Source organism: Pezoporus flaviventris, unplaced genomic scaffold (genome assembly GCF_033815535.1).
Source record: "Pezoporus flaviventris isolate CSIRO_AGI_PZ_B2104156 unplaced genomic scaffold, CSIRO_AGI_Pfla_v1 ptg000001l, whole genome shotgun sequence".
In the NCBI taxonomy this organism is placed as follows: domain Eukaryota; kingdom Metazoa; phylum Chordata; class Aves; order Psittaciformes; family Psittacidae; genus Pezoporus; species Pezoporus flaviventris.
In genome coordinates this window covers 18,206,146-18,220,625 of record NW_026892549.1, presented here as the reverse complement: position 1 = coordinate 18,220,625, position 14,480 = coordinate 18,206,146, and the positions used below count along the sequence as shown (strand labels likewise).

At 38.1% G+C, this 14,480-nt stretch overlaps 1 protein-coding gene across 1 annotated transcript in view; it reads left to right on the top strand.

Annotated features, from left to right (window-relative positions):
- PTEN (phosphatase and tensin homolog) overlaps positions 1-14,480 on the top strand; it is a gene marked incomplete at its 5' end in the record, with an annotated part of 49,199 nt that overhangs the window by 13,921 nt on the left and 20,798 nt on the right. The window contains 3 exons of the mRNA XM_061462743.1: positions 2,570-2,654; positions 5,928-5,972; positions 11,268-11,311. Of these exons, the coding sequence (XP_061318727.1) occupies positions 2,570-2,654; positions 5,928-5,972; positions 11,268-11,311 (174 nt within the window). The remainder of the gene's footprint in view (positions 1-2,569; positions 2,655-5,927; positions 5,973-11,267; positions 11,312-14,480) is intronic.

Sequence of the window (14,480 nt, the reverse complement as noted above, 5' to 3'; positions counted from 1 at the left end):
GCCCCCGAGGAGTGAGGGAGGAGGGAGGGGTCACGTGAGATGTGGGAGCCGAAAGGGGATCACTTTTTTTCTAAAAGTGTGAGACTGCCCTGGTTATCTTGGAACTTTTAATCTCTCTCTTCTTGCGTGTTTTGAGGCTTTAGTGTTTGGACAAGTCTGTGAGGCTCCAAACTTGAAGTGCTGCTGCTAAGATGTTCTCTTTGCTTTGCTTGGGGTATCTGTCTGCTTTGCTTCCATCTTGCACCTGCTGGGAATCCTGGAAGGTATCTTGTGTCTTAACCTCTTGGAGAGGAAAAGTCAACAGCAGATGAAAAGCATCTGAACATAAACTGCAGGCTGAAATGCATGAAAAAAATGTGTAGTAAAGGTCAGGATTGCAAATGGAAATTTGAGCAAGTTACATGGTAATTTGGTGAAGTTTGGGCATCTGTCTCATGGGTGATGCTGTAGTTGAAACTGAAATTTGATGAGTGTGTCAAAATGAATTTATTTTACTCCTGTTGCTAGCATGAATGCTTGTCTTCTATGCAGAAGTGCTGTGGAAAGCAGGCTAATACACTGGTTTATTTTGCTCTGGTAGTTTATATCGCCTTGCTGCTTGGAGCAGGACACAATAGGAGGTGCTTTTGAGTGTAAACACTGGAACTGACAGTAGGTGGAAGTCAGCTTAAAATTGGGGAATGAAGAGGGAGTGATGGGGAGTGCTAGCTGAAAGGTAATGCACTTTTAGTAGGCATAGAGCAGGTGCACATGATTTATAACCAGTTTCTTCTGCTTATGGCAAGTAGTAACTGATAGAGTATGTTGCTAATTATATAGTGTCTTTTGTTAATTTAACAAAGAGGTGCGGACTGTTTGCAGAGTACAGTGTGTTCAGAGTAGTTTCAAAGTTTAAGATTTATGTGATTTGATAGTATCTGAAGTTATCAAACACTCTGAAAGTCAAACAGCTGTTCTTTTTATTTCCTCCAAGATAAGCTTTTCTTAGGGTTTGGGGAAGTACAAAAAAACCTGGCAACCAGATGAGAACCCCTTTCAGTGTCAGTATTTAAGGCAGCTGTAGGTATTTATTTGGATTTCTGGAAAGTTTTCACATTCTTCTCACTGCGTAAATTGTATTTTGAGTAGCCCAAGCAGAGCGATATCTATTAAGACCTGGATTGCAACATAGTAAATGCTAATTCTTTTTTTGAGAGTAGAAAACATTATTTCCATGTATTCAGTTCTTAACGTTTTCCTCAAGTCTTCTAGTTAACTGTGTAAACACAGAACTTGGTCCATCCTGCTTCCCTATAAGTACTTAGGCTTTTTGGGAATTCTGCAAGGATGGAGTAAATTACTTTGTATCCTAGTTCAAGCTTTTCTTTATGTGCAAGTAATTGGAATATTGATACCTTGGAAACTGCTGCAGTATTTTCCATTCCAGTGATTACTCTTGGAGCTTTGTTACGTTTTAACCATAAACATGATTCTTTTAATTGTGGAATAATTTAGGTTGAAAGGGACATGTGGAAGTCACTGTTTCAGCCCCCTTGTTTAAAGCGGGCCAACTTCAAACATACCATGCTTTGTTCTTGCTCCTTCTAAAATTAGTTTGAGGAGGAGTATGTTAATGTGGTAGAGTATGGTCTGTTTTAGAGCTGCTGGTTTCATTTCTGTTTTGCTTTTCAGTGAAGCTTCTTCACTACATTATAATTTCTAATAATGTTTAAAACTTTAGAGTACTTTCTTTTCTTGAGTTCTGTTCTGACAGGTAGGTCAGAATATTTTTCCAGGAGTGGGGAGTTGTTTGTCTTTTAAATAAACAAGATACAGATTCCTTTTCAGATCTGTACATTCCCGTCTACTGTGATTATCTTGCATTTAGGCATTCACAGCTACCTTAGCAGCCGCTATATTGGCCTGTTATGTAGAAATCATGGAAAGTGACAAAACCAGTATAGCCTCATCAGAGCTTTCATGCCTGAAATTAGCTTTTTTTTTTTTTTGTTAGTTTTGGTGTTTTGTGTGATATACCTATTTTGGGAGCACTGGGATGTGAACGTGGGTTTTAATTTTGAGCATCTTACAGTTTAGTCACACAAGACTATTTTAATAGTTTCCCATCGGATTTAATATGCCACTCAAACTGTAAAAAAGACCAGTATGCAGAATCTATTTGATCCTAGTGAGATGATGTATGATAGAAGTGGATTACTTGACTCTGCTTTTCTAATGGATTGCCTTCCTAATGGATGTTAACTGTTAGCTGCACCATAGCATAGGCTTTTAATAAGTTATCTGTTTGAGATGTGAGGAGATTTCTGTTATCGTGGCTGTGGTCAAAGTACTGTGTTACTTTTCTTATTCCCTCTCTCCCCCCAACCTTTTCCACAGGTTTCTTTTTTTTTTTCTTAAGATCCCTTACATAGCTTTACATAGCATATGTAAAGATGAATTGTTTGCATATGGGAGTTGGTTGGAGTTGTTGCTCTGACTTTGATACAGTTAAACATTTGATTAATGTCCATTTAATGCTGCTGTAGAAATTTCACATGCTTTACAAATGTTTCCATAATTTGCATATCAGATATTTATCCAAACATAATTGCTATGGGTTTTCCTGCGGAGAGGCTTGAAGGAGTATACAGGAACAACATTGACGATGTAGTAAGGTAAGATTATTTTTTTCATACTCTTATAAATGTTAAATATCATTTTCTGTACTCATTTATGTTCTACTAAGGAAAGGAGGATGTGTGCTCTGACTCGTAAAAATGGCAAGATTTTTATATCTCATAGATGTTGCCATACTAGCTTTCCTGAAAATATTAGAAACAAAATTATATTTTCAAGACTTGTAGGCCAGGCAGCTGTTACAGGTTGATCTCAAATGCATGTAATCTGCTTTATTGTGAAAAATTTATTTCAGTGAATTGTGTTGGAGTAAAACAAGGTTCTTTGCTTTTAGAAAGATGTTAGTCCATGCCTCTGTTAATAGTGTTGAGAGATCCTCAGATAGCTGATGGCATTTCAGAATATGTTTCCCACATCCTTTCTTCAGTTGATAAATGAAGTGCTTGATAAGTAATTTTGATTTAATGTAGTAAATGTAGGTGACTTTAGATAAAGACTTTTACATCCTTTTACATCTGGATGTATTCAATAATTGTGGAAGAGGAGAAAAATCAGGTAAAAAACGTTATTGCTGGTGATGTTTTGTAGCATAGTTTTTTTTTTTTTGAAAAAAATAAACTTATAGGTTGTCATTTTTAACATCAAATAAAGTTACCTGCTCTGAACTGCTGGTTACAGCTGTGGAAGGTGTACTTGGTGTGTTAGGAGCATCACAGTTTGTTTAGTCAACATGCTACCTGGAGAGTGAGAGGTTGCATTGAAAACTAAATATTTGTCAGAAGCTGTGAAATGTTAGTGTTTTTAGGATCCCAGGGTCTGATTTTAAGTCATGCGTGATACTTTTAGGATCTTTGGCATTTGAGGTCACAAGTTCAGTTGCTCTCCCAGAGGCTTGATGTTTGGGGATGGGGGAATAATGCAGTAAGGGTTTGTACAGAAATGAGCCGAGGTAGCTCCTCGGTTCCCACACTGGGAGGAATCATAGCCTTCAACTGAGAATCGTTTATTTCGAGGTAGTGACTTCCCAGTGCAGCTGCAGTTAGCTTCCAGTGAGTTTGAGGGGGTTTGTTCTTGCATATTTAACCATCATGACAAAGCTCGCTATCCATGAATAGCACTGAAAATGTCAGGGCCTGGATTTGACCAGGCTTGCAGAAGCAACCTTGTTCTGTCACATGGTAGTAAGTCACTTTTCCAGAGCTGATCATATCAGTGAGGTTCAGCATAGCAATCTGTAAATGCTCTTGCAGAGTGTGTATGTTTCTGCTAGGACTGTTAAGAGGTGTGAAGTTTTGCAGTTGTCATTGCACACAGCTTGCATACAAGAGGAAGCTTTTGCTGTGCTTTCCAGGTAGTTAAGGGCTGTCCGCAGACAAACTATCTAGTCATCTTTCTTTACCAGAAGTCAGAGCCATCTTTTCTTTAAGTTGATACTGGCACTGCATCTGCTGTATGTAGTATGTGGTCCCTGATGGACTCCACCTTTGGAAATTGCAGGATAGGGGTAAAGGCTGGACTTGGAATAAATGGCATGGGAATAATCTAAATAAATAATACTAGGCAGTAGTCTTTGAAGGCCCCCTTCCATTCATAGCATTGATTTCAGTTGCTTCTGTATGGAGAAAAATGTATCTGTTAAGTATGTAGATATGTGTAAGTTAGACTTTTGAAAGGAAATGACGACATAATGAAGTTGTCCATAAACACTGATCAAAAGGAATAATGGTCACCTAAAAGTATAATCGGCCAAAATAAAGTAGAGATTTAAATTAAGTGGCTGTAGGGAATTGGATGCTAAAGTAGTGTTATGTTTGTTGCCCCCTTTTTTTAAATGAGAATAATGCACAAAATGTGAGCATGTATTCTGCACGTTGCAGTCAGCAGGTCCTCATCTGCTCCTGTCATCTTTTTGTTGTGTAATTTTTTTTTCAAGAACTTTTTTATGCAGAAATTCAATGTGTTTGAGCTCTGGAGCAATTGATACTGAGCTGCAATAAACCAGTGGGTTTTTTCAGAGTCGCTGTTATCCTGACGAAATGTAATGCTAATACTGTATGAGAAGTATGACTAGAACTGCTGGCTGTCTCCTGTGACTGACACTTTGAGACAGTTTGGATGGAATTTTGCCCTTAGGAAAATACTTGCATGAAAGCTTACACTCAGTTTTGTGGCTATTACTAGCAGAAGTAGAGTCTAGCTCTCTTGCTCTCTCTCCAGTGTGTTTTGAACAAGTGGGTTCAACTCCTGAAGCAAATTGCCATGTCCACCATCTTCCTTAATCGTTTGAAGTCTGCCAACAGGGATGCCAGTGGAAGTCAGAAAATATTTTTGCAGATTAAATTGAAATCTCATACTTGGTGCTGCGCAAGGAACATTCACATCTGTTCATATTTTAACACATCGGTTTAGCTGCAGAGGAGTTCTAGGTTCTTCTGGAATATTATGACTGATAACCAGAGCTTGGTTTTGCTTGAGCTTTCCAGGATTTTAGCAGCTTGTGTTTCTTTTCAATTTGAACAGCATGTTCTGTCATGGCTAATTAAATTCCTTCTGGCTGATGTGCAGATACACACTGTTGATGATGTTAAGTGTAAACATTTGTATGTTATTTCTTCATGAACATTGCCAGGTGACACATTATATATAATCATGGCATTTTTGATGAATCATGTTTGCAGTTTGGCTCTTCAAAGCTTGTATAGGAAGTTTTTGTTACAAAGTGAGCATGAAAATGAAATGAGTGTGAAAACATGTAGTGGTCTTCCTTGTTTCTGAGCTCAGAATATCATCAGCCACTGTTCTCAGACTTCAGTGGCAAGTAATGGCTGTTTTAAAAGCCTGGTATTAAAATAAAGATTCTGGCTGTTCTAACTGGAATAAAATTCATATTCCAGTATTCTTTTTTTTTCTTAATTGGAGATACCACTGTGGCAGAATACTTTGCATCGAAAATTAAACTGGAAATGTTCACAAATATATTGTGTACTTGATGCTTTGTGCTTTAAAAATTAACAACCCTTCTTCAGCTATTTATTGGTGTGTAGGTATCTTAGAAATCAGTGCAGATTGGTCCATATAATAAATATTTCAGTTGCAGGTCAGATTTTAGTCTCCTCAGTTGCAAAAATTGTCTTATACTACTGCATTATTTGTATGAGTGAGGTCTGCTTCCTTGACTGAGGCACTGCAGGGCCAGCTGGGACTTGAAATGCTGAACTGCACATGCTGGATGGTGCTTTAATGATGTTGCAAATTGAGGTCAACATTATTTTGATGTATATTAATACATGATTTTTTATTTTCTACCTAAGGTTTCTGGATTCAAAGCATAAAAACCATTACAAGATATACAATCTGTAAGTATGCTCTTATAGATGTATTTTACAAAATAATGAGTTCTAAAAATAGCTAATGCGTGAAAGTAGTTTGTTGCTGTACTGAAGCAGAGCTAGAGATGTTTTGCACATTTCTTGAAACAATTAAGCCTGATTGAGAGCGCTGTTACTTCATTTAGTGGAGCTGAGTGAGGTTAAATGAAATGCTGGTGTGTATTCATATTACTTGAACGCTTTTAAATGACTTGGCATCTAGCCCATCTGGAGCTTATACCATGTGATTAAAAAGTGAGAAGTAATTCATAGCAGGCTTTCTGTCAATGTATTGATGTCCACAGTGAAGAAATTGCCAAATGAATATTTTCTTGTTTCTTTTTTCTTTTTTTAAATCAAACTGTATTGGTACTCAGGTTCTGTTTGCTTCCTCAGTCTCCTTGATTGTCCCTGTTTGAGAAAGCTATTGCAGCAATTGGTAATGTGATGGTTTCTCACTTTAGGAAGTGCAATATTTTGCTCTCAAGATTGTTATGCAAAAAGCTGTTCTTCTTGCAGAAGGGATTTATTTTTTTTTTTTTTGGTGGTGGTGGTGTGCCTTGATTGTCCTTACATGTTAGTTTAGACTAATTTCATTTGTGTAAGTGATTTGGTGGTGTCAGCTGATACTGAAAAGTAGGTCATGATTTTCTACCCCACGTTTTTCCTCTAGAAATCTAAATTGAAGATTTATTGATTCTTTGAGCTGTTATGGCTTTACTTTTTAAAAAAAAAAAATGTTCCAAAATATCTGCAGTTTGTGGAAAAATGCTGTAGTATGAAAATCCAGGCAATGCATTACATCATAATCTGTCAGTCATTAAAAATAAGTATTTAAATATGCCTCTAAATTATTTGAAGGGCTATACATTAAACAACTCTGTTTCCTGATGTTGGAACAAAGTCATAAGCTGAGAAATTGTATATTGGTTATCAAAGTTGTCTGTAGGACCTGGGGTAGGATGGGACAGAAAAAGATGTATAAAAATATGCATTAAAACCCCCCTCATTAGAGACTCTTCATACAGTTCAGTGACAGAATATAGTTGTATTCTCCAGCACAGAAGCTCTCCAGAATGTTAGACTTTTAATAAATGCTGTCTTGGTGGCACTTATGGGTGGAAAGGACAGTGCTTCCTAAAATAACTGATAGCTGCTCCTTTGTGTAGGTGCAGCTCTCTAAAGAGGTAACTTTCTGCATACCCGGGTATCTATCTTTGAATTCTTCTGGAGCTCAGCACTAGGGATCTGTCACGTAAAATCTAACGAATGCGGGTTTGTTAGACACCCCACCGCACCCCCCAGAAGTCTCCTGACGGCTTCTGCTTGGTTTGGGGAGCAAAGCAGAACAGGACAGATACAACTCAATTTCTTCCTGCTTCTTGGGGCTGAGTTCAGCTGTCAGCTTCTGCAAAGTGTGGCTCTGGTATCTCTTGCAAGATCAGGGTTTGCTGAGCTGTGTGATACCGAGATGCTTGTTTCGAATTGGCTGTAGAGGCGACAGGTAAAAACAATAGGTTGCTCTGTGTAAACTTCTAGGCTTAGTCAGAAGGTAGGAATTCAGTAAGACATCTGTGTATCTTAGCTAGTAGCTCCTCAGGGAGGTGGTGATTTGAAACGTTTCTGCTTTGCTGTATGCTTACAACCTCATTTTTAGAAAAAAAAGCGAAACTAATCACCCACACAGGAACAACTTTAAAGTGAGAAGAACTGTGATTGAGACAAATGCTTTTGACATTTATGTTGCTGATACCTGTATTTCAACTGTGTAAAGAGCTTGTCCAGGTGTGCCACAGGTTTTTGTCTTCAAGTTCTTCATATAAAAATTTTAACTTTTCTGGTTTTGGTGCAGGAACCCATCGATTATTACTTGTTGCTAACTTCAGAGCAATTGCAAGTGAAACTCTCTAAAATTACTATATTCACCCTCAAATGAAAATTCCTGCAGGATAGAACATCCTTTTAAAGTGTGCAGGTTTTCTTCTTCCCTAAAACATGGATCAGTTGCAAATGAAGATTCAAGTGATTATTGTACAGCTTGGAAAGCATAGCTTTTAAACTGTGTATCTCTGGAGGGGGCAGGTTACCTCTATGCAGGCAAAATTTATACACATTAAGTACACAAATGCCATTAATTGAATTGTAATGTTTGGTCATGAGATGGAAGAAATTGCAGCCTTCAGGTATTTTGGAGAACAGCATCTCTTTAGATTAATCTGATCCTTTGTAAGTAATCAACCTATTGTCTGTGTTCAAAAGAAGGAGGTGGGAGTTCAGAGGAGTTATGTGATTATATTAGAATTATTTCAAACACTGTCATGGGGTTTCAGTTCCCTTAAGGTAGCTGTTACGTGAAGTAGATAATAATGTGTGTATTGAGCAGTTCTATTTAAAAGTATTTAAAGAGATTTTTCTGAACTGATGCTTAAATGGTGTCAGTAATGGCTCATCCTTGCATCTCGACTTTCAAATTTCCAGTGACTATTTGAGCAGTTTCATTTTGTTTCTTGCTGGTGTTAGTTTTCTCATGTGTTCCCTTAATACTGCTGTTTCTCCAATATTCTTTATCATCTCCCAACTTCACATACCGCCAAACTGTTGTCTTCCCTATTGTAATAATCTCTTCCTTCTCAAGAATATTTCGTTTAACTGACCTACAGGCAGATAGTTAAAGGAAGGGCCTGTAATGAGCAATGTGGATTTTACCTGCATGTTTTCTGTACCTCTCTGTACATGAGGTTGGGCTTTGCATAGGCTGTCATCTCTTTCTGTAGCCTATAGTCCTGTTGTCAGTGGGATCATAGTTATAGTCAGAAAGGTATCTGGCTGACAGCGCTTAGGATCTGGGTTGCTTTAAACTTGCTTTAATCATAAGGAGGATTACAAGAACCCTGCAAACCCACTCCAGACCCCCAAAATACAAGCAAAATGTTCAGGTTTATACTGAAGATCTGACTTTATTTGAAGTCTAATAGTGTTTATAAAAAAGAATGTATTTGAAATACTAAGCAATGAACGAATGCGCCAAAGTGTGTGTTAGTGAGTTCTCTGCTGCAGATACACTTCTAGTGGAAGGTGTCTCTTCCTGTTGCAGGAGGGTTGGAACTACATGATGTCATGTAATGAACTGCAGTATATTTTGTACAGCTGTGACTGGAGCTCTGGATTTGTTGTGTACAGCCCCCATAAGAGAGGTTATAGTGTGACATGGCTATGTTCTGTGCTCAGTTTCTGTCCTTGGTATCAACAAAACTGCTTTTTATCCCCTTCGATATTCTACTTGACATTCAGGCTTCAAAATTTGAAGGCTTTTTTGTCCATATGTGGGGTTTTGGTTTTTGGTTTTTTTTTTTCTTTTTTCTTTTTGTTGTTTTTTGGTTGTTATTTTTGTTTTTTGTTTGGTTTGGGTTTGTTTTTTTGTTTTTTTTTTAGTTTTTGGAGACTTTCGTCTTTCACTACCCCTTTGTGTGTTTCTTTAGAAGGAAGCAGGAAACTTTCTAGGATAAGATGCTTTCGTTAACTGCTTTGCATCCTAGCAGGCTCAACTTCCAAAGTTCAGATGCTGACTAGCTTGTAACAGGCTTTGCCCAGCATTGTTGATGGCTGCTTCAGGCATGATGACTCCATCTTGGATGTACATACTGCATCTAACCTTCTCAAAGCCTCAAATATAAATAAAGTTTTGAGTCCCATCTGTCAGCTTAACCTGCAGTGTATCACTTCTGACCCAGAGAAGGTGTCAGCAATGTGATCAGAGTGTGAAAACTGCCAGACTTTTCCCTAGCAGAGGCTACAGTTGAGAAGGCTCTGGAACTCAGAGAAAGGGAAGTGCTGAGTGCACATGCAGCCCCAGCAGACCTGTGTCTGTGCCTGGTGTATGAGTCTGGTGGACAAAGTTCAATGCAGCACATGTAAGGCTCCGGTTTTGTGTACAGCAGTAGGAGTAGTAGGAGCTTAAAAGTCTCTCTGTCTAGAAGTGTCAAGTAAGCTCCACACAGGTCCAAAGGCTGCAGTCATACTTACTAAGGAAATATACATTCATACCAGTCCTGAAACTGGTGTAGGTATTTGAAACCTATAAAGAGTACAGGATATAATCAGAAGAGAAGATCTAGATATTTCATCTACTGAAATGACTTCAAATCATTGTGTTTCAATGTGGAGTCCTGTTATTTTGAGGCAGGATTGTTCTTTTTCTTTGAGCTGCATTTTCACTTGCATTTTGTAGGGATGATTCATTTTGCCTGCAGAGAGCAACTCCAAGGAAAATTACGTAGAGCTTGCACTTGCCTTCTTTCCCTTTACCCATAGTATCTGATCCAGCTTGCTCCCTTACAGGATGCTATATTGGCTGTGTTAGACCCTACTGAGTGGATCGTTTATATCTAGTTCTTGATGTTTGTCCCTAGGCAAGTCATCCCGCAAGACTAGTGCAGTGTGGTTTGCTGCGCTACTAGCTAGTCTCTTGCAGAGTGATGAGGTAGACATTGATGCAATCGAGAGTCTTAAGAAATGTGCCATTTGCCAGGATCTGTGAGGGGAAAACTGACTGACTGGCCTGGGTTTTTTTTGTTTGGTTGGTTTTTTTTGGTGTTTGTTTTTGTGTGTGTGTTCACCTGATTTCAAGAAGAAGTGCCAAGTTGGAAAGCAGTATCATAATCTCTGCTTGATGCAGTGATCTCCATTATAATATTGAGTGGTGCTTTCAGTTGCCTGTGCTGTCTTGTGGTGGTGGTCCTGTAATTTGAGGAGGAATGTTTGCTTAGGTTATGCTCTCTGAGGGTCCTTGAAGTGTCCTTGTGATTCCCGTCACCCATAGCACCCATGTTTTTGTTAAGGCATATTGATGTGTGTTTTGAGTTCAGGGTCAAATGGATGAAGGTCATAGCTGTCTACTCTTTATGTGTTTGTGTGGGAGCGTATAGCTGCTCAAGCAGCTGGAACTGTTAATACTACAGTGTTAAAAAGTAATAGTGTATTGCATTACTTGTGTGAATGTCTCCATTGAGTCATACTGATGGACTACAGTTACCATAGGGTAAGTAATTGTTTTTCAGTAAAATAACTGATATTTTAGTGAGCAACTTTATACATCTGAAAAAAAAAACAAACAAAAAAAACCAACAGTTTTTCTGCATGTAACCTCTAGCTGCTTTTTTAAATCATAAAGGTGATGGGTATACATGATTTTCCCATATGTTGATCTGTATGTGCCTGGGTGTGACAGATGTTGGGAGTGCCTCTAAGATTTGTCTTAAACTCTTGTCTATTTTTCTTTTTTAGATGTGCTGAAAGACATTATGACACAGCCAAATTTAACTGCAGAGGTATGTCTTTTACTGTCTAGTATGTTTTTCTCTTTAAACTTCAGTGTTTCTGAACAGAGGTATAAAGGAGGAGCTGATGAATAGATTTGGGTAAAGGAATGATGTCAGATTGCTTGGAGTCATTGGAGAAACTTGCTTGGGGCTTTCAAAAAAGTATGTTCCTGACAGTTAACTAGATCTGATAAAGAAATCGTAAGTCTACTGTTGCAGAATTTTTGCAGAATGAGCTATATAGAAGTTTCTGTTCAATTCAGTGTGTAAACTCATTATGAAATGTAGATGTGAAGCTTGGGGAAGGCTGGGTTTTATGCAGAAGCATCACTTAGAATAAAATGGAGAACACAAGCCACTGTCACTATTCATGTAAAACAACTTTTTGAAGTTTTGGAACAAACCTTCAGTTGCTTAAAAAGAAGAATAGTGAAAAAAAAAAAAAATTCCATGTGATGCTTCTTTGTGATGAGTTGGTTCTTAGATGCTTTGCAAAACTTCCAGAGCCAGCGGGGAAACTTTTAGAGGCTTCTTTTGATCACCTCTTCTCATTATCTCTTATCAGTGGAAACTGGTGTACCTGTTTTGTTAGTATTAACTCCCCAGGTAAATAAATAAATTCAGATTGACCTTTATCCTTTGTGCAAAGGAATATCTCTGTGCGCAGTAGTAGAGCTTGTAGTTTCTTTTCATGCAGTGCTTCAGAATGCAGATAAGGAGTACTTGTGTGTATGTAATTGTAGGAGATGAATAAATTTTAGCTAGTACTAGCCAATTCTGTAACTGGCTAATACTAGATCCTAGCAAAGGCTCAATTTCTTTTTTATTATTATCCTTTATTTGTTATAGGCCATCCTTCTAGTTGTAAAGAGGGTGTTTAGAACATGGCCAAAATGTAATTGGCTGCTTTAATGTCTGAATATAGAAGGACTAAAAGTGTCATCTTGAAGTCATCTTCGCTGCTAGTTTGCTCTTAAAATATTGAATGGCAGTGTCATGAAACCTCACTGAATTACATACAAGCTAGAAAAAAAGTATTTAAAGATCTGCTTGAGCAATACCTTGGGTAAGAGGAGAGAAGGCATAAATGAAAAGGTTGTGCTTCTAATATGTCCAGAACATATGCTTGCTTTGATTTTTGTGGGTTTTTGGTTGGTTGGGTTTTAGGGTTTTGGTTTTTTTTGTTTGTTTGTTTAAATGTTTGTTTTAACGGGGGTGCTGAGATCTTGTCACTGTCATTCTTAGCCCAAAATGTTGTTTGTTGACGGTGCCTTTCACAGCTCCTCTGCCTAAGACAGTGCTGTTGTAGGGAGCTACATGCTGCAGTTTTTCTTTTCATCCCCAAATTAGTTGGCTTAGATAACAAAATTGGTGACTCAGGACTGTTAAGGGAGCAGAAGAGTAACAGTTCTACTCTAAAAATTTTCTGAAGTGAAGTGAATCAATTTCAGAGGGAACTTCTTATGTTGTACACTTAGCATGAAACACTGTAGTAGTTCATTATTCAGCTTGGATGCTCTTGCATTAAATTCAAAACCAGACAATGAAAGCTCTTTATCTTCCTTGGACGCAAGCTTTTTGTCTAGGATTTTTGCAGTTTCTCAAGTACTTCCATGCTGGAAATTGCCTTCTGCTTTGCCAAAGGCTCTTCTTCCATTTGTTTTTTCTTTTCTTTTTTTTTTGTTCGTTTGTTTGTTTGTTTTGTTTTGTTGCTCCCTTTTGTGCTATGGGATTTTTCTTGCAACTTCTAGGAGCTTGGAGAGAGTAATCGTGGAGTAATCTCCATGCTCTGTGCTCCAGTGTTTAGGACCCAAAATTTATGGAGGACCTGCTCAAGATCATACAGCTTTATGTTTCCTAAGGTTGCTTTCTGACTCCCAATCCCTCTGCACTGTCACAGGTCTCCCATACCCATCTCATCTGTTCCTCGTTCCGTCTTTGCAGAAAATACCACAAGGTTTGCCTTTGATCTCAAATCTTGGAGAGCACATTCAGCACACTGCTACTACTTCAGATTTTTCAGGCTGTTCTTTCAGGACTACTTTGTCTTTCCTTTTCACTGGAACCTGACTGAATGTAGTTAGCATAGACTCAAAGTTGTATGGACAAACTGACAGCATCTCCTAATAGCTTTTTTTCTTAGGGTTTTTAAAATAAATTTCTCCTTTTATCTGTATCTGCTACAAAAAGTGACATCTCTGTAAGTTCACATAAAATGATCTTTTGGGGAATCTTTGGATCTTCCACGTGGAAGAATTTATTAGCGTATGTTCATTAACCTTTGCTGTTCTTTAGCAAAGATTGTTCATTTTATCGGGCTTCCTTATTTGGTTTTCTGGGAGAGTAAGTGGGCGGCCTGTACTGCAAGTGAATAAACTGTCTTTGCAGATCCCTCCGAAAGGCTCCAGACTTGTGCTGCAGTAATTTGGCAGTTCCATAACTTCATCCCTCACTTCTGCTCTTTAAATCCTTGGGGATTCATCAAAAGGAGCCTTGCATGTATGACGAGAGTAGTACTTATGAAATGAATACAAACACTTGCCAAAAATGAAATGCATTCATTTTTAGACCAGAAAAGGAAATGGTGTTTCTAGCTGAGAATTTTCAAGTGAACCAGAGTTGTATGTGTAAGATCCCAAGTCTGCCAAACGAGAATTGGGGTGCACTTTATGAAGTGCTGCTGTTCTGACAAAACTAGTACAGCCCTGTGTGATTCTGCTAGTCAACAGAGCATTTTGCCTGTCATCGTTCCTAAGGTGTTAAAGGTTTGGGTGCTTGTCTCTGCTTATTGCTTAATTTTGCCTTCTTAGTTTTTCTTTCATTTCCTGCATGCTCATTTGAAATTCTTTCCATGTCTAGATGGAAGAAGTGTTTGTATGCATGTATGTATTCATATGAGAAGAAGGACAACTTCATTCAGTGGCTTGACTTCAAAACTCATACGTATTGCAAGTGGCTTATATGAGGGTTTATTATCTTTTTTGTTTTAATATGGAAATTGCAGGTTTTTGTTTCAAAAACCCTTTGAGCAATTCTGACAGTTTGTTCCCAGTGTAGACCCAACTGTTCAGAGTTTTTCACCAAAATTCCTATTGTCTGATCAGTGACTGAGGTCTGGCCCTGTTTTCTCTCAGCAGTCAGTCTAATTATCACTAGAGTAATGGGTTTTCATAGGGTT